The sequence below is a fragment of the Gopherus flavomarginatus genome, chromosome 9, assembly GCF_025201925.1.
Source record: "Gopherus flavomarginatus isolate rGopFla2 chromosome 9, rGopFla2.mat.asm, whole genome shotgun sequence".
In the NCBI taxonomy this organism is placed as follows: Eukaryota; Metazoa; Chordata; order Testudines; family Testudinidae; genus Gopherus; species Gopherus flavomarginatus.
In genome coordinates this window covers 57,854,118-57,881,907 of record NC_066625.1, presented here as the reverse complement: position 1 = coordinate 57,881,907, position 27,790 = coordinate 57,854,118, and the positions used below count along the sequence as shown (strand labels likewise).

The following is a 27,790-nucleotide window of genomic DNA, read 5'->3' as shown; positions in this document are numbered from 1 at the left end:
AATAAGCAGGTATCCCAGCATACCTGAGGAAGCCTCTGGTAATCAAGCTGGTCTCCTTCCCCGGCTTGCTCTCGCGTTCCCCGAACCCCGAGCAAGCAGGTCTCCTTCCCTGCGGTTTTCAGGGTGGTTCGGGGAACGCGAGAGCAAACCGCGGCGAAGCTGGTCTCCTTCCCCGGTTTGCTCTCGCGTTCCCCGAACCCCGAGCAAGCAGGTCTCCTTCCCTGAGGTTTGCTGGGTGGTTCCGGGAACGTGAGAGCAAACCGCGGCGAAGCTGGTCTCCTTTGCCGGTTTGCTCTCTCGTTCCCCGAACCCCGAGCAAGCAGGTCTTCCCTGCGGTTTGCAGGGTGGTTCGGGGAACGCGAGAGCAAACCGGGAAAGGAGACCAGCTTCGCCGCGGTTTGCTCTCGCGTTCCCCGAACCCCCGAGCAAGCAGGTCTCCTTCCCTGCGGTTTGCTCTCGCGTTCCCCAAACCCCCGAACAAGCAGGTCTTCCCTGCGGTTTGCAGGGTGGTTCGGGGAACGCGAGAGCAAACCGGGAAAGGAGACCAGCTTCGCCGCGGTTTGCTCTCGCGTTCCCCGAACAAGCAGGTCTCCTTCCCTGCGGTTTGCAGGGTGGTTCGGGGAACGCGAGAGCAAACCGCGGCGAAGCTGGTCTCCTTTCCCGGTTTGCTCTAGCGTTCCCCGAACCCCCCTTGAAGCCGCCCAACAGCGCTGCAGTGTGGCCACATCTAACACCACTTGCAGCGCTGGTTGCTGTAAGTGTGGCCACTCTGCAGCGCTGGCCCTATACAGCTGTACTAATACAGCTGTAACAACCAGCGCTGCAAAATTTTAGATGTAGACATGGCCTCAGACTTCACAGTGCTGCCGCGGCAGCGCTTTGAAATTTCAAGTGTAGCCATATGAGAGCTGCAAGATACAGCGTTGTAAAACGCCAGAGTAAACAGCGCTGCAAGCTAATCCCCAGGGGGAGCTGGAGTACGTGCATCGCTGCCATGGCGCTGCCACCACACTCGCACTTCAAAGCGCTGCCGCGGTAGCGCTTTGAAGTTCGGAGTGTAGCCAAGCCCTCAGTCTCGTTCAGTGCCGCGAGAGCCGGCAGTAGCAGCGGTTGCCTGGTAACAGCCGGCAGATCCTGCACAGCCCGCCCCGGCTCCTCCTACTACAAAGGCTGGGCGGTGATGTCACGCGCAGGAATTCTAGACCGTTCCAGAGCTGTGACATAGGGTGGCGTCATTCCAGAAGGTTCGGCGCTGCCGCTATAAAAGCCGCGGAGCCGGCCGGGCGCTGCGCTACAGGCTTGCAGTAAGGCAGTTGCTTTTGGGGGCTCGTGAGTGTGAGAGCGGTAAGAGCGGCCGGGCCCAGCGGCGCCGGGGTCGTGGGGGAGGCGCGGCGGGGATCAGGGATACCCACAGGTCTGCTGGGCGCTGAAGGCTCAGCCGGTGCCTGGCCTGAGGGAGCCGGTCGCCACCCGGCCGGCGTCCTCTATGCGCTAGGCGGCAGCTGCCCGGCCGCCCCAGCTGTGGGCCACGCAACGACGTGCCGGTGTCCGTTAGGGGTGGGGGCTGGTCACTGGCCGGGCCTGGCAGCGCCGTGACGGAGGCGCTGGTCCCCGGCCCGCAGCCCCCTAACGCTGGTGTCGCTCTCCCGCCCAGGGCACCATGGTGAAGGAGACGGCCTACTACGACATCCTGCAGGTGAAGCCCAGCGCCTCCTCGGAGGAGATCAAGCGCGCGTACCGCAAGCTGGCGCTGAAGTACCACCCCGACAAGAACCCCAGCGAGGGCGAGCGGGTAGGTGACGGAGCGCGCCCGGCTCTTGGCGGGCACGCGGGGGGGCTCTGCTCCGGTTCAACGGCCTGCGCGGGGGGCGCCCTGCAACTGGCTGTGAACAGAGCTGAGGGCGGGGTGTAGAGTCTCGCCGATCAGTCTGGGGCCCGGCCAGAGAGACCCTGCTAAGGCGGGGGAGGCACCTGCCGCGCGGGGCGGGCTTTGCTTACCCTGGGCCCTGGCTCGCCGGAGCCCTGGTGTTGGAGGATGCTGTTACTTCTGCCCTCGCAGCCAGCGGGGCCAGGGACGGACCCGTCTGCCAGCCGGCTGCAAACGGACATGCATGGCTGCTGGTGTTCCGGCTGGCCAGGCTTTGCAGCGTGAGGACTGCCTCCCACGCTGTCTTCGGAAAAGCCACTTGTAATTGAAAAGCTCTTTTGAAAAATAGGCTTCAGTTTCGGCATATAACAAATGCTGCTTTCGGCAAGCTTCTAGGGTGGGCAAGATGGTTGAGCTCACGTGAAAACTAACTTTATAACCTGGTTCTGCATTTCTACGTTAAAACCTTTCTACAGGACCCACCTACTTGGCTGTGTCTAGGGCTTTGCCTTGGGTGACATGAATGATGCCAGTTACATGTTAAACAAATAGCTCAACTGTCCAGTATCTTGATGTCTATGGTATCAAAAGAATAACAATTAGGAGCACTTGGGTATCAAGACTGTTGATTGGTCTCTAGGGTGACCAGACAGCAAGTGTGAAAAATGGGGAGGGGGTGGGGGGTAATAGGAGCCTATATAAGAAAAAGACCCAAAAATCGGGATTGTCCCTATAAAATTAGGACATCTGGCCATCCTATTGGTCTGTGAAAAGCAAGTTAGTTATATTTAGCCATGTGCAGATGAGTGACCATTGCCCTTGTAAATAGCAGATGCTTTCTACAAGTTCCAGGATTTAAAACACTAGTCAGGAAGACTCGATTTAGTCATGGATTTCTACATAAAAGTGCATTCTTGTTGGTTGTTACAGATTTAATACATATTCTTCACAACTCAGAGATAAATGCAGGTTTCATTTTTAGAAGGTACACACTGTACATTTTTAAAGTGATTTATTTTGAAAACTTTTTAAGCTTAGTTTTACAGCTATATCAGAAAATGAATGGTTGTTTGGTTATTTCACTTACCAAAAGTAACTGAAGCAGATATTTATGAAGTCATTGGAAGGTGAACTATCTCCAATTCAGCATTAATATTTGGAGGATTTTCTTGCCATGCTGTATTAGGAGAACATCACAAAACAGACATTTAAAGTGTTTTATTTAACTAAAACAATAACATTCTGTATTCTGGATTTTTTTCTTCAACAGCAAACAGTATTTTAACAAAACAAGCATATGAATTTTTGAATTTAGTTGAACATTCAAGTTTTCTAAAATCAAGTTTGTTTTTGTTAAAATTGTTTTTAACTAAAATAGTTAAATGAAATATTTAAAAAAAAATAAAATGACTGTCAGCCAGGTTAAGATGAGAAACTTAAAATATTGGCACCCTGGAGACTAACAAATTTATTTGAGCATAAGCTTTTGTGGGCTATAAAACCCACTTCATCGGCAGCATGCAGTGGAAAATATAGTAGGAAGATGTGTATACACAGAGAACATGAAAAAATAGGTGTTGCCATGCTAACTGTAACAAGAGTAATCAGTTAAGGTGGGCTATTATAAGCAGAGAAAAAAATTTTTTGTAGCGATAATCAGGATGGCCCATTTCCAACATTTAACAAGAAGGTGGTGGGGGGCTAGCATGGAGAAATAGGTTTTACTTTGTGTAATGACCCATGCACTCCCAGACTTTATTCAAGCCTAATTTAATGGTGTCCAGTTTGCAAATTAATTCCAATTCTGCAATTTCTTGTTGGAGTCTGTTTTTGAATTTTTTTTTTGTTGGAGTATTGCAACTTTGAGGTCTGTAATTGACCGGACAGTCTCTACACAAAAGAATAAATGGACACAAATCAGACGTCAAGAATTAAAACATTCAAAAACCAGTCGGAGAACACTTCAATCTCCCTGGTCACTCAATTACAGAGCTCAAAGTCGCAATACTCAAACAAAAAAAAATCAAAAAAAGACTCTGATGCAAAATTGCAGAATTGGAATCCATGAACAATTGGAACTCATTTACAAAACTTTTCTTAAACATTGCATGAATATATTGTCTCATTACTATAGAATTAGAATTTATAATCCTATTCCATGATGAGATCTCTTTGAGCTATAATGTATCTTAATTTAAAAAGATAGGTATTTTCCTCAAAAACCATTTTATCAAAAAATCTTTTTTTTTAAATCATTGATTTTTATCCACCCTGACAAGTGCAGAGTAAAGGATTATTTAGTTCTTCTGTTATCTTCTGTTCTATATTTAATGAATGAATATAGTGTTCTTATTGCAGTAAAGGGAATTCCCGATTAAGCATAATACATTTTCCAGACCCTTTAGAGACTTAACTTCTTTGCTAATATCTTTGGAGCATATAATCTCATATGCTTTCATAAACTTTAAGGGAGGGAGGATTGCTATCTCAGCTGTCACAATCTTGTGGAAGAAGTAGATTGACACCACTGTTGTTCCTATAGTCTCTCTTGATTTGTGGGAATTGTTGGTGCTATCCTGTTGCTAAGAAATTCAGTTCATTGTTAGTTCTGCTGTAAACAAGACTCGAATGACTGCTATGAGCACTTTAATCACTGCCATGCAGTGATAGATGGCATGTTACTTAAAACACTGGCAGTTGCTACCAGTATTGTTGTACTACGCTACTTGTAACAATTGGTGAAGCTGTGCTTGTGATGGCAACAGAAAAAAAAGACAATGGAGATGTGACTTAATTGTCCAGAGGGAGCCATATCAGCTCTCTATGTGGAATTCATTCATTAATTTTTTTTTGTGGATGGTCAGAAATAAAGCGCCTTTCTCAAACATCATCTGATAAAATGACGAGAGCAGTGTAGTTATGTGCTCAGAAAACTAGCTGTACTCTGAGTAGTAGGCTTATGAATTTAGTGAAGCTTTTGGAAATGGCTTTAACAAAGGGCATAAGTGAAATCAGTATCTCTAGTCTTAAAGAGCAGTGTGCAGAACAAAAATTGAAATAGCAGGGTCTAGCATGTAACTACTGTAATGTGGTCTGCTGTCTTCCATTTTTGGAATTTTGCCATTTTATTAAATACATTGTAATCTAACACCTCTGGCTCCATAGCTATTAAAAACCCTTTCAGGAACAGTGTAGAAAGTCTTTTCTCTAAGAAATTAACCTCGTATCAAAAAGAATGCAAGATTAGCCTCTTTACTTAGGAACGCTAACTGCCTTACAGTGGAGTCTTGGTAAGGGGAAAAGAATTGCAGGTGACATACAGCAGATCATGAGGAATACAGATCATAAAATTAATAGTCAAAAGAACTGACATGAGAGTCAGGTCACTAGAAAAAAGTTTTAAAATGGTTCGTCATTTTGTCTGCAGCCTGTTGCGTAGTAATAGGAGAACTGTAAGTCTGGAGTCATATAATAAAATCTCCCTTGAAACAAAAGGATATATCCACTTCTGGACAAGGCATAAAACTGACTTTCTGACCACTTAATGTCAGTGAAGCACCTCTTTTCTCATAAAAGAAGGGTTGTTAAGCTTAATTTGACCAGAATATTAGGGTTAAATCCTGCAGGTTTAACTGGATATAAAATCCTTCATTGCCGCTGTTAAAGGTCAGTGGTGAGTGAAATAGCTATCAAAGGCCAGTATTTCAGTCCTCGATGATAAAACTGTAATGGAAGCAAATAACACCCAAACCGAATGTATAGCTGTAGGTGGCAAACATTTGAGAAGGCTTGATGTGACTTTGTTGTAACATGTACTTACCATCTCTTTGTGCAGCATAGAAATCACGTAATATGTATTGGGGAAAACTTTGCAAAAACACAGGTAATATCTGTACATTTTAACCAACTTTCTGTTGACAGTGCTTTCTGCTACAAAAGGATTACAAGTACTACAGAATCTTGTTGCAGTTCAAATTTTCTTGAGATTCACTTGTAGATTATTCTTGCCATTGGTCATAGTTGCTCAGAGCTTTTCTCTTTTCTCTTTTTTTAGTTTAAGCTCATATCCCAGGCTTATGAAGTTCTGTCGGACCCAAAGAAAAGGGACATCTATGACCAGGGTGGGGAGCAGGCTATTAAAGAAGGAGGCTTGGGTGGCAGCAACTTCTCTTCACCCATGGACATCTTTGACATGTTCTTTGGTGGTGGAGGCCGAATGAATAGAGAGAGAAGAGGTACATAGCTCTAAAGAGAAGTTGTAGAAACTTAACATGCACTAGTGCGTAAGACACCTAACTGTGCTGCAGTATTGCTATTTTTATTAAAATGCATCTAGTGTGATATTGTTAGTAGCAACAGCATAGGTCATTTAAAGTATGAGCTGATCTGTTGTTTATAGAAACAATTTTCTAACGTGTAGCTGATACTAAAAAAAAAATCAGTGACATGGCTAGGTTATGTAAGTGGGACATGGATAATATAGAGGAGAAAGACAATTTAGTGGCTAGAACAGAAACATGGGAGTCAGGATCTATTTCTAGGTCTGCAGCTGACTTACTGATACACCTTGGACAAGTTGCTTAACAGTACTATGAACTTGAAAATAACACTTCAAAGTGTAACATCTAACACTGCAAACAAAAGATTGGAGGGGGTAGGGAGAATAAAATTTAAAAACTAAGAATTCTTGTGTGCTTTTGATGGCAGTTTCTGTATAGTTGGTTTTACTATCTTTGCCTATCCCTCATTTTTATGGGTTTAGTAATAGGGGAGAGAAACTTTTTAAATTATGCCACAAACTGGTGAGGGAACATGAAGGCAGATCTAGTATTAAAGTGCTTCTAAATTGACATGATTGCATGTTGACAATGTCCCTATAATGTCTTGCTGTCTCAGTTAATCTACAAAGTGAGGTTAATAATGGCTGCCTAATTTATGGCCAAATTAAGTTCTCATGTAAGTGGTTGCAGCTCAGTGGAAGCTAACAGGAGTTGTTTTTGCTTACACCAGAGTTGAATTTGGCTTTTAAAATTTGTAACAAACAGATTCCTCAGTTAGACTGAACACATACTAACAAGTAGTCTGCTTAGAGACCCTGTAATAAGAAATTGCCATTAATAATGTTTGTATTGGCCTTTAATATTTCTAAACTCTTTTCCTTGAAGGCAAGAATGTTGTGCATCAGTTGAGTGTCTCTCTTGAAGACTTGTATAATGGAGTTACAAGGAAGTTGGCACTACAAAAGAATGTAATCTGTGAGAAGTGTAAAGGTATGAACTTCAGTAATGTGGATCATCTAAAATTCAGCTTTTTAAAGTACAAAGGGAAAGAAGCACTGCGTGCCTACATGAATCTCTGTAGAGCCCATCATTGTCATGGTAGCTGGCCATCAATGAAAGAGTCTGAAAACCATTTTTACACTATACTTAACCATGAATAAGGCCATTCCTTTCAAATAAAACTGTGGCCTTATTGTATATTAGTGACCAGAACCTAGATTTCTTAGTTTCCTAAGGAGCAATAATAAAATTAAGATACAGGATGTTAAGATGGTCACTCATATAGAACATTAAACAACCAACCATGTATGTTCTTAAAATCTTCTTTATATGTCCATTAAACATCATATGCTTACATAGTTGTCTGGACTTGTTGACTAGCATAAATCTTGAAGTGTCAAGACACTAAACAATTATGTAAAATTCTAGCAGACAGCTTTGTTTTAGAATGCTGCTGGAATGCCAAATGGCTACATTTCCAAGACATGATAAATATGCTGATCATTCATTGAAAATTGCTAAAATGTGAAGAGAGGGTGAAATTAAGTGTGCGCAATTGGGACTGTGCCAAATGTGTCTGATTTAACATGCAGTAACACTTGGAAGGGGGCATGGGGAGGGAGAGTGTGAAGTAAATTCAGAATGTGGATTTGGTAATTCTAATGCTAAGAACTGGGGTTCAAGCAGTCTTTATTCCAGAATAGAATTGAATGAATAGCTTTCCCATAGGTGTTGACCTTAGATTTTCTTTCTGCCTCAAGGATATGGTGGAAAGAAAGGAGCAATAGAAAAATGCCCCATGTGCAAAGGAAGAGGAATGCAGGTTCTTGTTCAGCAGATTGGACCTGGCATGGTACAGCAAATTCAAACTATGTGCTCAGAATGCAAAGGCCAAGGTGAACGAATAAACCCAAAGGACAGATGTGACAAGTGCAATGGATGTAAAGTTGTCAGAGAGAAAAAGATCATAGAAGTTCACATTGATAAAGGTAAGAATACTTAAAATGGTAGCTCAGTCTCAAATTTAGTGTAAATCTTTGAAGCATACAGACTGTGTTAAAATGAGTACTGATGAGCTCTTAAAACGTGTTACAATATTCGTATCTTACTATATACCTGTTTTGTTAGCCTATTAATTTAAATTACCATTTATAGGTATGAAAGATGGGCAAAAGTTGGTATTTCATGGAGAAGGCGATCAGGAACCTGATCTGGAACCTGGTGATGTTATAATTGTACTGGATCAGAAGGATCATAGTGTCTTTCAGAGGCGAGGACATGATTTAATTATGAAAATGAAAATTCACCTCTCTGAGTCTTTATGTGGCTTCAAAAGGACCATTGAAACACTGGATAATAGAGTCCTTATTATAACTTCTAGACCAGGTAGGCTTTCAGAGTTATGCTTGTTCTTTTAGAAATTGCTGGTTAGTTGGCAGAAGTCACACTTCACAGTTTAAGGTTCCACTGAATGTGTTACAGGAATGGGATTTTAGAAATCAGTCAACCCTGATTTGATTGAGTTATTTCTCTCACAATTCTTGCTCCTGTTCTGTTTCCAATTCCAACTTGTTGGCTTCCTTTATTACAGGTGGAGCTGATAGCACTGCCTGTAGGTGAGGTTGCATGACACTTTCCAGTATAAAATCCTGGTTTTAATTGCTTTATAATTTTGCCAAAACTAAAACGAGAGTCAAACATATATGAAGTTAAAAATTAGAGTGAAGAACCAGAAAGCTACTGAGTCCATGTGGAGCTAAAACACTTTCTGCAAGAAAATCCCAGAAAGGGAAACCAACTAAAACTCTTCCCCCTTGGATTTTCACCTACAGTTCTTTAAGGGTTACTTTTAAGATTGGAGAACAGACATTTGTTTCATTACACTTTGTGTACAGTCAGCTGTCCCTTGTGTTTGTATGGGCTTTCACAGCAATGGTGACGAGAAATTCATAAACCCAGGACTGTTTCCTGTTACAAAGCTTTGCTTTTATGGCTGTAAAGATACCAAAATGTATACTGATTCCAGATCCCTCTTTGTGGGCAGGTGAAGTGATAAAGCATGGTGACCTAAAATGTATCCTTAATGAAGGGATGCCCATCTACAAGTCTCCACTGGACAAAGGTTATTTAATTATACAGTTTATGGTAAGTTCACTGCTTCTAATTCATCTTCATATTTAATGGAATATTTAAGGCAAGGAATTACTTACAGGGAAAACATTTTTATTTGTAGGTCATGTTTCCAGAGCATCAGTGGCTTCCCAGGGAGAAACTGCCTATATTGGAAGCTTTGCTTCCTCCACGAGAAGAAGTAATGATTACAGATGACATGGATCAGGTAGAACTTACAGAGTTTGATCCAAGAGAGAAAACTTGCCGTAATAGTAGAGAAGTATATGAAGAAGATGAAGAAGGCCCCAGAACAGGAGTGCAATGCCAGACCTCTTAAAATGAAATGGAATGGATGAGTCATCGGGAATGTAAATTTTCACAATGAAAACTGCATGGCTTTAATAGCCACTACCTCTTACTTTGTCTTCAGCAAATTGAGTTGCTGTGTTGCCCATATGTTTGTAACCAATTCATATTTAAGTATTCATAGTCTTTATATGTAACTTAGCACTTCCTAGTTATGCAGCTGAGTAAATTGATTCTGGATATTTAAGTTGCTATAAAGGTCCACAGCTTTAGTGAGGTGCCACTCAAGAAGCAGAGTGACTTCAACAATACTACTTATGTAAGACTCTTGCAATACCAGCTTAGTGTCTTATGTAAATATTTTTTCATATGGTAGTTAGTTTGTTTCCTATAATAAACATCTTAGGTCCAAGCAGAAATCTGTCTGAAAAGTACAATCTTATGCACCTTTCATCATTAAGCCTGTAAGAGTCTACAAATGTTAATTCAGTATGCCAGCCCAGAACCAGATATTGAGCTGAGGCTGTCTTATGTTCAGCAGCCAATCTCAGAACTAGCTTGCTTTAGTGTCTCCCTGTTAACTCTTCAAAGTCTCTCCCTCTGTTGCTATGCAGTTCAGGCTAGGGCTTTAAGGTTTAGTTTAAACATGCCATTAGACTGTTTAGTATACTACTGTTTTTCTACCTCCTCAGCAATTTCCAGAAGTGTAATGGATTCTGGGCAAACATACTGCTACACAAAACAAGCTTTTCATTAATCATTTACTTGAGCACCAGCTTGGTCTGCCTGTCTTACCACCTAGCATAAGCATGGTTAAGTAGAAAAAACTCAAATAGGATAAGGCATAGTATGTCTAAAGTTAGTTCTAGGAAAAGCTTTTTGCTAATATTATTCCTTGTGATGAATACATTTAGTCTGGTAAGTGATGTCAGTTTAGCTGAAACACTTTACAAAGTGATGAGCTAAATTGGAAAAGAGAAAGCTGAGTTCTGGCTATAATACCCACAGGGGGTATTATAGCCAGAACTCAGCTTTCTTTTTTTCCACAAACCAAGTACAAGACCCTGCTTCCTCCACTTCCCTGCCTCAAATAGTGAGTAAAGGCCCTAAGACTTCCCAAAATCCCCTCTGTAATTCACAGTAGTACCTTTAGAGGGAGCGGAGAAATTAGTTTATCTGCCACTTGCACTAACAGGCCAAGGGAACTTAAGTGCTGTATTTTCAATAGGTACCTATTTTTTTTTCTCCTCATACTGTCAAATTTATTCTTCCACCTTAAGATCCGTTCTACTCTTCCTTTAGGCTGTAGAGTAACTATAGTAGCCTGCCTGGTATAGTGATCTCTAGATTTTATTCCAGCACCAAGTTAAAAAAATAAACTGTAAAATGTTAGTGTTACTGTGCCAGCTTCAGGTAGATGTTGCCCTATCTTGTGTTCTAGGTCCTGTCTTAGCTCAGTGACACTCTCAAAGCTAGGACAGTTTCAGATTCCATCAGCCTACAATAAGGTAGCAGTTAGTTTTCTGAAGGGGGAAATCATACCAAACAAATCCCTATTCAGAATCCCTTGGTTCTATAAGCTCCAGATTGTATTAAGATTAAATGCATGGGGGCTATCAGCACTTGTCAGTTATATTTCTAGAAGTAGTAGAGGCTGTCCATACTCACTAACTAGAATCCTTTAGCAGTTTGTAGTCACACAAGAGCTCTATTGTCTAAATCAGTGTAGGATTTGTTCTACTGCTGAATGGGAAAGGGGTGCTTCCTGTAGCTGAGCTTTTCAAATTTCATTGATGTGCAGTAGTAAATATGTAATTTTACAAGCACAGAATGACACCAGGCAGTTTGAAGTTCAAAGTAGCTAGCTGTTTTTATTTATGCAGCTGATAGGGGTGCTTGTGTTTTTAGTAGTATACAGCTCTGTCCAAGGGTATTTGTATGGAGAATCAGCAAGACCTGAGATGGCACTAGAGGTCATCATACAGCTGCTGTTTACATAAAAGCATATGGCAGTGTGGTATAAAAAGGCAAGCCCTTTGTACACAATTTGATTTAGTTTCTGTATAATAACCCCCTACTCTGTTCTATTTACCTGCCTTTTCCACTAAAGGAATTAATAGCTTCGGAGAAGAAAAGAGCTGATCTTACCTAAGACTTCCACCTGCAGAATAAAGACTTGAACCTTCAGCTCTTGCTTGCAGTAGGACAGGTGGGCAAACAGCCTGTGGGCCAGATGCAGCCCACCAACTGTCTCAAACTGGCCCTCAAGCTCCCACTGGGAAGCGGGGTTTCAGGCTTGCCCTGCTCCAGCCCTCGAGCAGTGTAGCGTCCTCTCCACATGGCTCCCAGAAGCAGCTGCATGGTCCTGCTCCAGGGCACAGGGCCAGGGTCTGCACCATGCAGTTCCTGGAAGCAGCCACATGGCTCCACTCTAGCACTCCATCCGGGGAGCAGGGTGAGGGCCACTCCACACAGCTCCCAGAAGCTGCAGCATAGCCCCACTCTGGCTCTTATGTGCTCCAATGGCTCCCTCTGGCACTCCAGTGGGAGCTGCAGGGACCTTGATTGTGGACAGGGCAGCATATAAAGCCACCTGGCCACAGCTCCACATAAGAGCCGAGAAAGGACATGCTGCTGCTTCTGAGAGCCACTTGAGGTAAGTGCTGCCTGGAACCTGCACCCCCGAGTCCCCTCCTGCACTCTGAACTCATTTCTGGTCCCTCACCTGCACCCTCAACCAGTACCCTCACCCCCTCCTGCACCACAACCCCAATTTTGTGAGCATTCATGGCCCACCACAATTTCTATTCCCAGATGTAGCCCTCAGGCCAAAAACTTTGCCCATCCCCTACAGTAGGAAGAGGAGCAAAAAAAACCAGTCCCCTTTGAACATTACCACAGAGTGCCATACTTTGCTTGTAAATACTTGTCTACCACTACATGAAGCACACTATAGTTTTTACTGTTAGCCCACTTTATAATTAAAGTAGCTGTCTTACACATTTGGGATAGCCTATGCCTGTAACATGAACTGTAAGCAGGCTGCTACTTAGACTACATAGGATAGATGCTACAGTTAAAAACCTATACCTAATCCTGCAATAGAGCTAGGAACAGGGTTTTTACATAGAGAGGGGAAGAATAACATGTATAGAATGTGAATTATGGAAGTTATTTTACTGTAAAGATTTTGACACAGCATTAGTGTCAATGATAAAACTTAACAGGGACACTTAAAAATTGTCTTATATATTGCCTGGAACTGTTAAACATTTAAAGATGAGATGCTCTATTAGTATTTCCTCAAACTGGTAGTTAACACACACAGTGTGACCATACATACTTCTTGTCTAGAGGATATATGATAGGGGAAAGTGAAATTAAGCTTTTATTTTATAAAAGTAGCAAATGGTAGCATCAACCTTAGAAAGCAAGAAATGGTAAACTTTGTATATAACTATTCAGCATTGAGGTAGAATTGAAAAAGAACTCTAGTAAAACCTACAGCAGGAGGGAAATTTGAAGCGGAAACAATCTGCATCAATAGCTTACCTACCATATGCCCTATGAGACTATTTAAAGAGCTCCCTGAAACAGGTCATCTAAGCAGTGACATGAAAGGAAACTTCCCCTCTACCGCTTGCTTTGGTTGTATGGGTTTTTAAAAAAAAAAGTTGAATTTTAAACTGGAACACTGAGGAAATGTTTTCCCATGTATCAAATTCCCCACCCCTCAAGAATCAGTTCACAGTCAGGACATCAGGCTAGGAAATGGGTTAAAACTTTTACAGCTAATACACATCCAATAAAGAGAGAATCTAAACTTAAGTTGGGGGGAGGTTTAAATTTAAAGTTGATACACCATGACTAGTGAACTATGTGCCTTGAGCACAGGTGCTAGAGTATGGTTTAACTTAAATGACCCTGTCCCACATCACCAGGACAACTATTTAGCACCAGTTGCCATGTCTGACATGTAGACATGGTTTAAGAGCCAGTAATGTTTCCTAAATTAAGCCTAGCCAGAGCCAGTCAACAATTTCAGATTCAAATTTATTTATGTAGTTCTGGAGAGAAAAATAGGAGATAGCTTAAGTAAGCAGTTACTTCACATGGGTACATATTTCCAAATACATACTGTTCCAGAAACTGCTTAAGAGAAAGCAGTGAAGTTATATGTAACTACAATAGTAACTTCTATTTAAAAATGTAGAGTTTTCATGCCAAACCTAAAGTGATAAAGATACATAGAAACCTTATGTATATTTTGATTTTTCTACTGTAGCAATAGTCAAAGATTCAGCTCAGCATTGTTAAAATGCATTATCATATTAACAAAATAATAAGAAGCATCTTTAAAGTAAGTGGCAACATATGAGAAGTGCAGTAATCCTGAAAACCTGTACATACATAATTAACCAATATGTCTGACTCGGCATATTTAAATTGGACAGTCATAGATATGGATTTCCTGGTCGTCTCCAACAGATACAATTTTGGAACCATTTCCATTGTATTTCACTCCCCAGACCTGCAAATAAGGAGGGCAAACAATAGCTCATTAAAGTGGGTAACAAGATGCCACTGTTTCACATCTTTAGTCACCAAGTAGTGGGGATGGTAGTTTAAATATATCAGTTCCACTACTAATGCAAAGCTGTTGAGATAACCAAGGCACAGTAGAGACTGCCATGTATGAAAAAGGCACTAGCCTCACTTTCCATCTTCTGAACCCTGATATTGTCAAATACTATGAAAACCCAATAATCTTCCTACTGCACCCATGTAGCTGAATATACAGTTTGTTCCCCAATAGCCTGGATGAATAAGGAATGAAAGGTGATCTGTACAAAATGGTCATTCTAATGTGAATCAGTTTCAACAAGTTTGGTTCTCTCAGTAGCTGTGTTAGCCTATTCCATTCCAAGCCAAACTAGTTTTACAGTAACTTCAGGAAAGGAAAGGAAAAGGAAACAGCATGAGAAATGCAAGGCTGAAAGGAAATGGAAGGTTGCCCCAGGCTGAAGGATGCCACCTTCAGCAGCAGGTAAACCCAGACAGCCAACTAATGACTTAAGTACTAATACAAACCCTAGAGAGGTTTGGTCAGTCCATAAACTATTCCTAGTCATGTTACATGGTCTAAGATAAAAAATTAAAAATAGCACATTAGCCTGTTATTGCCAAAAAGGCTCTGTCTTCAATAGTCTATTTTGGGAAGTCTGTCAGTTGCATCACCACTTTTCATTAACACTCCTCTCACACACTTGGAAGGGCATGACTGTGTGTTAGCCTCCTGAGAGCAAGACATCAATACAGACAGTTCTCAAAAAGAAAAAATCATTTATTTTACTTTTTTTTAAAATTAGAACTCCCTGTTAATCATCAAAGACTCCCTGGCAAATGGGGAAATTAGTAGAGTTGACAGCACAAATTACCAAGGAAGTGAACCCTGACTAATAGGGAAGAGAGGGTTGGTTTATTTGTTTTTAATTATTTTATTTTGAATTAAATACACCCCCCTTTTTGGTTTGTTTTTGTTAACACTTAAATTCAAATGCCCAAAATGTTTGGGAAGAAAGAGGTTAGTTTGGTAAAGATTTAGCTCCAGCCTGGTCTCAAAAGGCAGCTACCACTTCAGTGAGAGCTCCAATTCCAAGATGGCCTCCCAGCAAACGATTTGATAATCCTGATTGTTGAGAAAAAACCTCAAGAAGAAATAAGCTTTCAGAATTTCTTCCTACATAATTAGGGGCGAAAAGACACCAACCCACTGCCTTTAACAGTCTATATTTTTTCTTTACATACAGAGCACGCTCACCTCGTTTGCTATGAACCAAAATAGGAGGGTAGCAAAGATGTATTGATTTGATATAGACTAATGAGATTCCATTTCACCACCCTGTGCCTCTTGTTTGGGGCTGTAAAAAGTACTACAGTACTTAGAAAAGGTCAGCCTGGGAACTTGGGGGAAAAAAAAATAGATTCTAGGATAGCAATTCTCAAATACCATCAGAGCTTTAAAATGTTAGTGCACTATCCGAAGGGCTAGTGGTGAAATCCTGGCCCCACTGACTTCAATGGGCTTTTGACTTCAGTGGAGCCTGGATTTCAATTAAAAAATGTAAGAACATGCTTATAAAAAAACAAAACACTTAGTTTGCAGCAAGACAAGGTGTAAATCAACCCCACCCTAGCCTGCTTCAAAACTGGAGTAGATTAAAGCGCACTAGGGAACTTCTGGTGTATGGCAGCAGGGTCCACACAGACACTTAGCGCGCAGCAAGTTCACACTCCAGCTTGCTGCAAATTAAGCATTTGGACAAGCCCAAAGTGAAGTTTTCATATTAGTAAATCTATCTCGTATAATTCTCAGATCTGGTCATCTTATCATGTTCTACATTCTTAATATACCTGATCCTGATGATCAAAGAAGGTATGAACACAGGTCCTTGTTCCAGCATCCCAAACTTTTACGCTTTTGTCAGATGAACTGGAAAATATTTTAGATCAAATCTGAATTAGTAGCAATTTGATTATACTATAATTAAGAGACCAAAGATCTGATACTACAGTATTAAAACAAAAAACAAAAAAAACACACCACACCCTCAAAATTAGGTGGAAAGCAACAGAACAAATGAAGATCTACCAGAAGGTTCTAGAAACACTGGCCTCAATTTGCGATTATTTTAATATGAACAGTGTATAAAATAAATAAGAATGCCAAACACAGCAAATCACCAATTTTCTGAAGCATATTAGTTAGCTAAAGAAAGCACAGTTAAGTAGTCTGCACTGTTCCATTAAATAATGAGAAGCTAAGCTACAATTGTTAAAATAAATTACCATGCATTTTGAGAATCAGTATCTTTGCCTTCAGTTAGGTATGTTCACTTACTTGCTACTTTACAGAAATTTAGGGCCAGATTAGGATATCCTTGTTTACAGGCAGAAGTACCTCAACTGCACAAGAAGTCCCACTGATGTCAATGAGATGGTGTGTATAAAGCACTATTCTATGTAAGTATGGGTATCAGTCTGGCCCATAGTAATTTATAACAGATCTTTCACTCATTAATACAAGTTATCTATGTAGTGTGATCAACTTTCATTTATAAATGGAAGATTCAGTTTCTTTATAAAAATCTACAGAAATTAAAAATGCTAAATACCTGGAAACAAAATGAGTATCATCTGGACAAAATGCCACATTTAATACCCAGGATCCATGACCACTTAGTGTGCCTGCCAAGTTTGCATGTTGTCTATGGGAGACAAAAAGTTTAGAGTTAAGCCACCATATAATAAAAGAATTGCATTAACATTTCACGTGCTAATTTCAGGCAAGTTCTTGGGGGCTTAGGTCACGGTTATCTGAGACGCAGCATCTCCTCCAGTCAGCGTGCTTGAACTAACAAGGCCTAGGATTTGAGCATAAAATACCTTTGACTTAGCTAGGAAAAGGTAGGTAGTGATTTTGAGAGATGTTTCAGCAAAGGGGAAAGACAGAAGCCAGACTGCTGGGAATCAAAGAAAGCCCAGATAGCAGGAGGAAGAAGATATTGCCACAGAGAGTCAGGAGAGTGATAGACTACAGGAAAAGAGGGCAGCAATAGGGAGAAAGCCAAGGGCTTAAGTGGAGTGTGAAGACAAAGACAATGAATGAGGCAGCATATCTTAGGCATGAAGCAGAAATTCTAAAGGTGGACCAAAAAAAATAAGGATAAAAATGAGGCTGGTAGGTATACTGAACTACCAGATATGGCAAGCAGGGCATCAATTTTCTGAGCCTGATCTGCCATCCACATTTGTACCCTTTTAAAAGAGTCCAAGTTCACAGGATTTAGTGTTTTACAGTTTAAAATGTCAGATTTTTAAAAAATAAATAGTTAATTCAACTACACTGTTCAAGATAATTCCAGACACCTGAATGCTTGGTTTCGTACTCCTGGTGGAATTCTGCGCCAAAAAATTAAAAATTCTGTGCACAATATTTTAACATTCTGCAAAATTCTGTATTTTATTTGTCAAAATAACACAATATAATTACACCTGTTTCAATTATTTTTGGTCAGTTATTTCAAAATACCTGTCAGCAAGTATGTCTAAAACAATATAGACAACAAAAAAAATGTTTTTTGACAAATAGATTCCTTACTTGGCATATTGAAACAGAACTCTGAGTAATAATTCACTTAAACTACAATACAGAACCATATTTCCCACACCCCTCAGAATCAGAGCAAAGGCTTGGGGGAGTCGGGGTAATGGAGAGGCTGAGGGAAGGGGAAGTAAATTGCTGGGAAGGAGCCTGGGTGTGAACTTGGAAGACCATTGAGTATTGGTGGGAAAAGTTTGGAACTTTTTTCTTTTTGGGGGGGAGGGAGGGCAAGGGAGAGATTGTTAGGAAGCTTCCCCCATGCAGACCCTGGATGACCTCTTGCTGCAGGGAGCTGCAACTTTGTTCTATCGCCACAGCGCCCTCTGATGGGCAAAGGGCAGCACTGCAGCAAAGTTGGCAGAAGCTTTTTTCTGTGCGAAAAATTAGAAATCTGCGGGGCTTATTACATATGTGCAGTAGTGCAGAATTCCCAGAGGAGTAGTTTGTTCTGGGACACTACAGCCTCTTAGAATATTAGTTTTATATCATGTCTTGTGAAACAACTTACACATCATAGATTTTGATATATCCATCGTCTGAAGCAGTAACGAGTAGTTGGGAATCGGGAGAAAACGTCAATGAGCGAATTGGCATTGCATGGCCTGAAATTCAGAATAGGCATGCTTGATCTGTAAATACTCTATCATTGGTAAGAAGAATGATTAGAGAGGGTTTAAGTCAGGATAATATCTTTCCTCAAAAAAAGCAAGGAGATACTCTTCAGTTTAAATATTTGAACAATTGTTAAGTTCCTCATTCTTAGGCTACTTCCACCCTTGCCCCCCAAAACTCTTCTGAATACAGTCAGTGTAAGTGCATCAGGAATCTGGAAGGTTCCTGAACACTCATGTCCCTCATGGCAGAGCATATTCATGTCCACACAGGATTACCATGTTTTTACAGCTATGGTTCTTACTTAGAAGAACTACAGAAAGAAAATCAGCACCATAGTATCAGAAGTCATATCATGCCCTGTGTGTGATTTATCTTTCGTCTTTTACATATTTTCTAAGATTACATTAAAAAGGGGGTTGCATAAACTACTTGAGAGTCTCTTCATCCCTGTTAGAGAGAGTTGCAACATTCTATAACAAGAGGGAAGGTGTTCCATCTCTCTTCTACCCATGGGAACTAACTTTTTAATATCAATACAATGGGGGTGGAGGGGGAGAAGGAGTTAGGCAGCATTGACAGACCAGCTTTATTTGCTAGCACTGGGGAAAGTTAAACTGATTTGTTAGGAAGAATCCAGTTAAGCATCACTGAATATACTTTCTAAGACACATCCATGGTGCATGTTGAAGATTTACAATTGTGTCCCACTCATACTTCAGCATTTAGAACCATAAAAATGATGGTGGCTAAATCAGAGCACAGATATAGGTGGACTGTCTTGGAAACCTGGCCATCAGTATAAGCTTGTAAGTGAACATTCAAGATGGACAAACTAACCTGACATCACAACCCATCATACAATATTAAAGTGTTTCTTAACTAACATTTTAATCAGGACTAAAGCTATAACTTGCATGCTGCAAACATTCCAAGACTTACCTTCTAGCGTATGCAGAAGTTTTCCAGTTGCAATATCAAAAATATTGATGATGCCATCTATTGCTCCACTGGCTAAATATTTTCCATCTGGACTCTGTAACAATATGTGTTACACATTTTATAATTACTCTTATTTTGTATTGGGAGAATGGGGAAGGTGAAAAGAGACAAGATGACATCAAAACAATCTGCCATGCAAGATATTCAGTATGGTGGGCTCAGAAAAATCTGAAGATCTAAGACTGAAATTCATAAGCAGCACATGAGCAAGAGAAGGAGTGACTTTTCCAGATAGACATTAAGGACATCATGCAGTTTGAAAACTATCTGCCTGATTCTTTTACTAGATGCATTATTCATTCTGATGTACAGCAATGGGGGATTTTCTATTGTGATAATTTACAGTAAAGAGTGTGCGCTTTTCAATAATTTTCTGTCTCACCTAAGCAAAGTTATTCAAACTTATTGTGCCTCAGTTTCACCATCAACAAAGTTACCTCCTAAAGGGGAATTCAGAGATTTAATTGGTATCTGTAATGGTCTGATATCCTTGCTGGAAGAGCAAGAGCATTATAGAGAGCTTGTATTACCTTTAAGGCTGGTCCAATTCATCAGTTAAGTTGGAACAAAGGACCATTATATATACAGGAAAGGCCAATGGCAATTAGAAGCAGAAGTAAAGTGCTTTCTTTAGGAGGTTATTGCCTAGAAGTGGATGATGGGTAGGTAAGAAGTCTGTGTTGTTGTTTTTTAAATAAGGGTTCCTGTTAACGTTGTGAATACAGCATCAGAAAATGAGTGATTTACAGCAGATTACAAGGATGACACTTTAACAGAAGAGAATATCAGTTAAATTCTTACATATGCAATGCTAAGGATGAATTTCCCTCTAGTGTCCAGAGAATATTCCTTTTTTCCGGTTTCAACACCAAAAATGTTCACTTTTCCCACATGACTTCCTGTTGCAAGATACTGGGAATCTGGTGAAAAAGCCAATGACCAGGCATCAACTGTACAAAAAAGAAAAAATATTTGGTATATTTAATCCTGTTTATAGTTTTTAGCCAACAATGTTAATTCCACATATACCTGTTCACAGATAGTTTATTCCCCTGCACTTCAGCCACAAAAGTTAAATTCACACCAAGCTAACAAAAGCTGACAGAATAAACACTTAAGGGGTTGGTTTTTCAGCTTAATCACAGATGACATTTTCCAGGAAGATCTTAGTTTAGGGCATCCTCCTAGAACAGCAGCACATTAATAGTGTTAAATGGCATTAGCTATCGTTGCCTTTCAAAAATAAATATTAAAAAAAAAATCCTCTTATTTGCTTGAAAACCATTAGAAGAAAGAACTGTTGCCTTTGTCAGAAGCAGCACTGGAGAGCTGGCCCAGCAACAGAGACAGAAAGCACTTACAGATAGAAGGAAAGAGTGCAGAGCAGATCATTATTCACTGAAATAGAATTACATGGTGACTTCTTACAGTTATCTACTTAGCCTGGTGCTGTGTGCCTCACAGATTTTTATATATGTGCTTAGTCATTCATTCTCCGACCCTACAAGGTACCAACACTCCTTATTATAATATTTAAATCCTTTGGTTAAGATCTCATGCCCTCCAAATTGGAATTCAGTGCTTGTCAAGGTTTATCTAGACGTAAGTCTTTTTTTTTTTTCTTCCTGATTTGCACCTTCGGACATAGCCATGCATTCCATAAACAAGCACCCTCTGTACAGTACTGAGTTTCAAAGTGCACCTGCAGCAAACCTGGGATCTTCTTAATAGGCAAATCTCAGCCATCACTGTATATTTGAATAGGGTTTTGTTGCCACCACTAGACTTTCTGATCACTACACCTATGAGATAACTGGATTCGATTCTGCCTTATGCATCCTCAACAAAAAATAGTCACAATCGAGAGAGTGAATAAAGCCAGCTGGATTACATGAAAGCCTTGTCAACACCTAGAAGTTGCACTAGTTTAACTAAAATCAGTTTTTAAATAGATTGTTATCAGTGCAACCCCAAACAGAGACACATCAGTTTAACACTGGTTTATACCAGTATAGTGTGCATTGGTAAAGTATATGCAAGTGAATGCCTGTTAATCTCATATCCTTGTTTTGCAAAAGGAAGGAGACCGTTGTGACACTATTAAAAAAAGCTATTCACTCCCAGCTAGTATGTTTGTTCTGTACTGTACTGTTCAAATACACACATTGCAGAGATTACAAATAACCAATTTAGCACCAAGATCTTACCAGGACCAGCATCTATGGACTTGATCTGTTTGCCAGTTTCTAAATCCCAAAGACGAATATGAGCATCTAGGGAACTGGATGCTGCAATGGTACCTGTGTGGCTGATATCTACTGATACCACACCCAGTTGATGGCCCTCTAAAGTCCACTGTAGATCTAATTTTTCATCAGTCCTTTTGTTAAAAACACAAGCAAAAACAAACTAATTAAGAGTAATTTCAGGTATTGCACCCACCTCCAGCTTCTCCCCCCCTTCTTTTTTTAAAAAAAAAGCATTTCTTACCTTTTGCAGAGCAAAAGGGGAGAACTGACTGCAGGTGAAGAGTGAAAGCAGACAGTTTGTGCATAGCACTACTACAACCTTTTTTTCCAGCTTGTTTCCCCAGCCCTAGCCCCCATTTCAGCAAAGCAAAGTGCTCTGCTACTTACTGTGCAGTGCACAGCTACTGATGTTCTGGGGGCTAGAGAAAGGAAAGAATACTGTATTTCTGCACTACTTTGCATTGTATTTCCAATTGTTAATCAGTTTAACCAATGTTTACTGAACCCCTCACTTACCATTTCCAGACCTTCACTAGATCATCTAAAGATCCAGAGATTACGGTTTCAGAACCATCTCTTTTATTCTTTCCCCATGCAACTGACCAGATGGCATCATCATGTGCTGGAAGAGAGCACAAATATTAGAGAGAAAACAATGGTGTTTCTTGGAATCAAGCAGGTGTATTTACCCACAGCAGTTGCTTGTTCTTACTTCCTGCTACAAGCAGAAGGAAGCACTAATAATGTGCGGAATCAGCTAACAGTACCTTCCCTTCTCCCCTATAATTCTCATGTCATACTGAGAACATATACATAATAGAAAGAACAGAATGGAAAGCTAGCAAGCATGGTATCTGACGGCAGCAGCCATGTTAGACTCTACCCATAGCACAATGCAAGTCCTGGTCAAGGCCATGTGAACCACGTAGCCAGCTGGACCTAAATTCTGCAGCAAAACTTCTGGTTATTGTCAGCGGCGTATTATCACCTAGGCTAACAAGGCCTAGGCCTAGGGCGGCAAATTTGCTCGCGACCCCTCCCCAACTCCGCCTCTTCCTCAAATCCCCAGCCCACTTCCTCCCCTAGGCAAGCCGTTCTTCCCTCCTTACAGCTCCCTCCCAGGCTTGCCGCTGAAAAGAGCTGGAAGGGAGGAAGAAGCGAGTCATGGTGCGCTTGGAGGAGGCAGAGCAAAGGTGAGCTGGGGCCCACAGGCGCGGGGAGTAACCCGAGAGGGCCGGGAACCGCTCCCTGCCCCAGCTCATCTCCGCTGCCATCCCCAGAGCGTGCCACAGCTCCCCTTCTCCCTGCTCCCTCCCAGGCTCGCTGTGCAAAAACGCTGGGAGGGAGGGAGAAGCGAGTAGCAGCACGATCAGAGCAGGCAGAGCAAAGGTGAGCTGGGGCCGGCGGGCGCGGGGAGTGACTCTTGGGGAAGCTGGGGGAGGCAGGGAACCGCTCCCTGCCCCTGCTCACCTCTACTCCACTGCTGCCATTCTCCGGGCATGCCACAACTCTTCTTTTCCCCCCTTCCTCCCTGACTTACTGTGGGGGAGCAGAGGTGAGCTGGGGAGGAGCAATTTTTTGAGGGCCTAGGGGCACCAAATTTATTAATCCACCACTGGTTACTGTAACATTTCAGTCCAACAGACTTTGAAATTCTGTGTCAGGTTCAGGTAGTTTACAAAACAAAACAGGGAAATTTAACAAAAGCAATCAGATTCAAAAATGAAAAATCAGTATAGTATAGTATTCATTGTGTTAGAAATCTAGAAGCTCAGTAAATCAAATGTGATACAGACGTTTGTATTGACAATTCATAACTACAATGGAAAAGTTGTCAGGGAGGAAGCTCATAGTATCTGCAGTTGGGAATACTGTTACTCATGAAAGCATGGGATTCTGCTGCAAGATTCTGTGGCACATACTATAGAACCACAGAATCCAGGGAGCTGTGGTCACAGCAAACCCACTCAGATTTAGATTTAATGAGAATGCAACATTTCACAAATCTATCTGTTAGTACTCATTTTAAATCATCCAAGGAAATAAAGATTTTAGCTAAGAAAAATTAACAGCACAATACCATGTTAGTATCGCCTCACCTTGTTCTTGCTTGAAGAGAATACTGTACTGAAATGAAAAAACATCCATGTTATAAAAATGGTCACATATCAAACTAGAGAGATTAGTTTAATTACTCCTGTGTGTTTACCTGTGTGGTCATTTCTTTATATAAGTTGAATATGCATAGGAATACTCTGGAAACAAAAAAAACCAAACATTAGGATCAGAAATAAGAATTAGGGCTGTCAAGTGACTAAAAAAATTAATCGTGATTAATTGCGCTGTTAAGCAATAGAATACCATTTATTTTAAATATTTTTGGATGTTTACTACATTTTCAAATATATTAATTTCAATTACAACACAGAATACAAAGTGTACAGTGCTAACTTGATATTTATTTTTTATTACAAATATCTGCACTGTAAAAAAACAAAAAAAGTATTTTTCAATTCACCTCAAAGTACTGTAGTGCAATCTTTTTATCATGAAAGCTGAACTTACAAATGTAGAATTATGAAAAAAAACGCATTCAAAAATAAAACAATGTAAAACTTTAGAGCCTACAAATCCACTCAGTCCTACTTTTTGGTCAGCCAATCACTCAGACAAACAAGGTTGGTTACAATTTGCAGGAGATAATGCTGCCCGCTTCTTGTTTACAATGTCACCTGAAAGTGAGAAAAGGCATTCGCATGGCACTGTTGTAGCTGGCATTGCAAGATATTTATGTGCCAGTTGTGCTAAAGATTCACATGTCCCTTCATGCTTCAACCACCATCCTAGAGGACATGCTTCCATGCTGATGATGGATTCTACCTGATAACGATCCAAAGCGGTACGGACTGAAGCATGTTCATTTTCATCATCTAAGTCAGATGCCACCAGCAGAAGGTTGAGTTGGGCTTTTTTTTTTTTTTGACAGTTTGCGTTCTGTAGTTTCCGCATTGGAATGTTGCTCTTTTACGACTTCTAAAAAATAAGTTCCACACCTCATCCCTCTCAGATTTTGGATGGCACTTCAGATTCTTAAACCTTGTGTCGAGTGCTGTAGCTATTTTTAGAAATCTCACATCAGTACCTTCTTTGCGTTTTGTCAAATCTGCTGTGAAAGTGTTCTTAAAACGAACATATGCTAGGTCATCATCCGAGACTGCCATAACATGAAATGTATGCAGAATGCAGGTAAAACACAGTAGAAGACATACAATTCCTTCCCCCCAGGAGTACAGTCACAAATTTCATTGATGCATTATTTTTTTTAACAGGCATCATCAGCATGGAAGCATGTTCTCTGGAATGGTGGCCGAAGCATGAAGGGGCGACGAAATGTTTAGCATATCTGGCATGTAAACACCTTGCAATGCCGGCTACAAAAGTGTCATGCAATTGCCTGTTCTCACTTTCAGGTGACATTGTAAATAATACGCAGGCAGCAGTATCTCCCATCAGTGTAAACAAACTTGTTCGTCTTAGCGATTGGCAGAATAAGTAGGACTGAGTGGACTTGTAGCTCTAAAGTTTTACACAGTTTTGTTTTTGAGAGCAGTTATGTAACCAAAAAAGAATAATAATCTGCATTTGTAAGTTACACTTTCAAGATAAAGAGATTGCACTTCAGTACTTGTATGAAGTGAATTGAATAATACTATTTATTTTGTTTATCATTTTTACAATGCATATATTCAAACAGTGGCATATACAGTAGTTTCAGCAATAAGAAGTCTCTAGTAATCGTATCATGTTCTGATATGCAGTGAGATAGTATTTTTCCAAGGCCACAGTCCTGCCTCAGGATCCAGTACCATATATCTCTCCACCTATACAGCATCCCAATTAAATCAATTGGGCTTTGTACAGGCTCATGGGACCAGGACAATGGATCCTGCAATACGCATCCTATGGGAAAGAAAGTCGACCCACTTGGAGCTCATTCCAAGATTGAGGCCTTAGATCGGGGGGGCAAACTTGTTGGCCCAAAGGCCACAGCTGGGTATGAAAATTGTATGGTGGGCCATGAATGCTCACAAAATTGGGGTTGGAGTGCAGGAGGGGGTGAGGGCTCTGGGGTGGGGCCAGAAATGAGTTCAGGTTGTGGGAGGGTCTGGACTGAGGAAGGGAGTTAGGGTGTGGGGGGGGAGGGCTCCATTTGGGGATTCAGGCTCTGTGGTGGGGCTGGGGACGAGGGGTTGGGGGTGCAGGAGGGTGCTCTAGGCTGGGACCGAGGGGCTCAAAGGGCAGGAGGGGGATCAGGGCTAGGGCAGGGGGTTGTGGCGTAGGAAGGGACCATGGGTGCAGGCTTCAGGTGGTGCTTACTTCAAGCAACAACCATAAGCAGCAGCATGTCTCCCCTCCGCTCCCTTGCGGAGGCATGGCCAGGCAGCTCTGCACACTGCCCCATCTGCAGGTGCTGCCCCTGCAGCTCCCATTGGCTGCAGTTCCTGGCCAATGGGAGCTGCAGAGCTGGTGCTAGGGGCAGGAGCAGCATATGGAACCCACTGGCTGCCCCTACCCATAGGACTAGAAGAGGGACACGCCACTGCTTCCGGGAACTGCGAAGAGCCGCAGCACATGCGGAGCGAGGCAAGTGGGAGTTCAAGGGCTGGATTAAAATGTCTGAAGGACCAGATGTGGCCCCCGGGCCGCAGTTTGCCCACCCCTGCCTTAGACTGTAAACACTTTAAGGCAGAGAAACTTGAAAAAAGTGAAAGATGAAATACAACACACGTGTATGGCCCTGAAGAAACAACAGCAGAAACATGACAGAGCTGTGTGAGTGGAAGTAAAGCAAACATGAAATCCATTTTCCCATTACTTAAATTTTCTAACATCAAGATTTGGGATTTCCTGCATTGTCACAGATTAAATGGGTACAGTCATCTTGAAATCAAGCTGATTTTTAAAAGTGAGCTTAAACACTTTCAAGCTACACCTACCCTGGGTCCCCCAGCCACTTCTCTGGGTTTGATAATCCTATTTTCCTAATAGTTAAAAAATGCTTCTCTCCCCTCTGGCTGGGTGAAAAGTTCACGCAAAGAAGAGGGGGGGGACGTGACACCGACTACGCAGAGCGCTGCCAACTGTGCGGAGGAACTGACCAGTCTGGGCCAGGCCAGTTACTGGGATCTGGGGGCGGGAGCAACAGCAGGGTGGTGGGCTCTGTCCAGGAGACATGGAGGGCACGGGACCCGGGACAGCCTGTACCACCCCCACCCCAGCGCTCCTCCCGGGTCCCCGGCGGCCCCTCTCAGCCCCCGGCCGCGGCGCCAGCTCCCCTCTCCCGCACCAGTTAACACCCCAGCAGGCACCTGGCGCTGGCCCCACCGCCTCGAGGCCCCGCATCTCTCACCTGGCCGCCGCTCCTGCGCCGCCCACCCGAACTCGCGGCCACCCAACCAGCACCAGCGACGCCGGCGCCCTGTGATGAGGTTTCTTACCATAGAGAGAAAGGCTGGAGCGTCCGACTCCAGTGCCTGTCTCCCCGCAGCGACCATAGAGGAAGGCGCGGCTGGGGCCAGAGCGACGTGCTGCCACCTCGTGGCTGAGAAGGCCCTTTGAGCCTCCCTCCACCTGCCTCGGGGCTCCCACCGCGCCGCCTCCGCTGGCCCCCCTTCGCCGCGGCTCTCGCGCAGTGGGTGGGCAGCCAGGGGCCTCTGCACACAGGCCCAGCCAGGTCCGTGCAAGGCAGTGGCCAGTCAGGAAAGTCCTGTCACCTTTGGCCCCTCAGTCTAGCCAAAATGTTGCCATGAAAATCCTCCCCAGCCTCTCACCAATCCCAGCCCCTTGCCTCCACTTCACACCCCGACACCTGCTCCAGGCCTCCTGCCAAGCAGCCTGCTCCCTGCAGTCATTCACCGCTCCCATAGCTAGCTGGCGCCGTCCCACCACTCTCCTCTCTGCACCTGCCTCTATGGCTGCCCCATTCCTGGGACCCCTCTCTGGCCTGGCTTCCACCTTCTCCTTGGTCAAGTAAGTTCCCCCACAAAACATTTCTTCAATGAGGCCTAATCACCCTCTCCAAAAACATAGTGAAACCGGTGGTAATATCCATAATCCTGCTGAACCTAACTGCTTAGTTGCTTGCTGCACGCCACATCCCTTCCCCCATCCTTCACTAAAATATTACCAATGAGATTGT

At 42.2% G+C, this 27,790-nt stretch overlaps 3 protein-coding genes across 7 annotated transcripts in view; 1 reads left to right on the top strand and 2 right to left on the bottom strand.

The window, feature by feature from the left end:
- Positions 1–2,125, bottom strand: part of ACSBG1 (acyl-CoA synthetase bubblegum family member 1) — a 122,386-nt gene extending 120,261 nt beyond the window's left edge. The window contains exon 1 of the mRNA XM_050966994.1: positions 1,999–2,125. The gene's annotated coding sequence lies outside the window, so the exon portion shown is untranslated. The remainder of the gene's footprint in view (positions 1–1,998) is intronic.
- DNAJA4 (DnaJ heat shock protein family (Hsp40) member A4) lies at positions 1,214–9,983 on the top strand. 2 transcript variants are annotated; one of them, XM_050967031.1, is made up of 8 exons: positions 1,214–1,344; positions 1,655–1,792; positions 5,922–6,102; positions 7,033–7,137; positions 7,908–8,135; positions 8,302–8,532; positions 9,191–9,291; positions 9,380–9,983. In XM_050967031.1, the coding sequence occupies exons 2-8, from the start codon at positions 1,661–1,663 to the stop codon at positions 9,593–9,595; spliced, it is 1,194 nt and encodes a 397-aa protein (XP_050822988.1). In that variant the 5' UTR covers positions 1,214–1,344; positions 1,655–1,660; the 3' UTR covers positions 9,596–9,983. The 2 variants fall into 2 exon arrangements, with proteins under 2 accessions (XP_050822988.1, XP_050822989.1); XM_050967032.1 differs by lacking the exons at positions 1,214–1,344; positions 5,922–6,102 and having other exon boundaries at positions 1,703–1,792.
- A 3,616-nt stretch (positions 9,984–13,599) lies between these two features.
- Positions 13,600–27,081, bottom strand: SKIC8 (SKI8 subunit of superkiller complex). Of its 4 annotated transcripts, none has more exons than XM_050967069.1 (11): positions 27,002–27,081; positions 23,801–23,846; positions 23,691–23,718; positions 22,108–22,213; positions 21,550–21,722; positions 20,144–20,292; positions 19,283–19,376; positions 18,237–18,330; positions 16,740–16,832; positions 15,979–16,057; positions 13,600–14,095 (listed from the first exon to the last, which is right to left on the bottom strand). In XM_050967069.1, exons 2-11 carry the CDS (start codon positions 23,810–23,812, stop codon positions 14,006–14,008), a joined length of 918 nt encoding a protein of 305 aa, XP_050823026.1. In that variant the 5' UTR covers positions 23,813–23,846; positions 27,002–27,081; the 3' UTR covers positions 13,600–14,005. The 4 variants fall into 4 exon arrangements, with proteins under 4 accessions (XP_050823026.1, XP_050823029.1, XP_050823027.1 ...); XM_050967072.1 differs by having other exon boundaries at positions 27,028–27,051; XM_050967070.1 differs by having other exon boundaries at positions 26,961–27,044.
- Between the last annotated feature and the right edge of the window lie 709 nt (positions 27,082–27,790).

Excerpts from the sequence above, each read along its gene's own strand:
- DNAJA4 (XM_050967031.1), top strand. The coding sequence starts at position 1,661 with ATGGTGAAGGAGACGGCCTACTACGACATCCTGCAGGTGAAGCCCAGC. Across the intron at positions 1,793-5,921 it reads ACCCCAGCGAGGGCGAGCGG|TTTAAGCTCATATCCCAGGC; the intron begins GTAGGTGACGGA and ends CTCTTTTTTTAG. Across the intron at positions 8,136-8,301 it reads AGAAGTTCACATTGATAAAG|GTATGAAAGATGGGCAAAAG; the intron begins GTAAGAATACTT and ends TACCATTTATAG.
- SKIC8 (XM_050967069.1), bottom strand. Across the intron at positions 21,723-22,107 it reads CTAGTGAAGGTCTGGAAATG|GACTGATGAAAAATTAGATC; the intron begins GTAAGTGAGGGG and ends TTTTAACAAAAG. Across the intron at positions 18,331-19,282 it reads ACTTCTGCATACGCTAGAAG|GCCATGCAATGCCAATTCGC; the intron begins GTAAGTCTTGGA and ends TCTGAATTTCAG.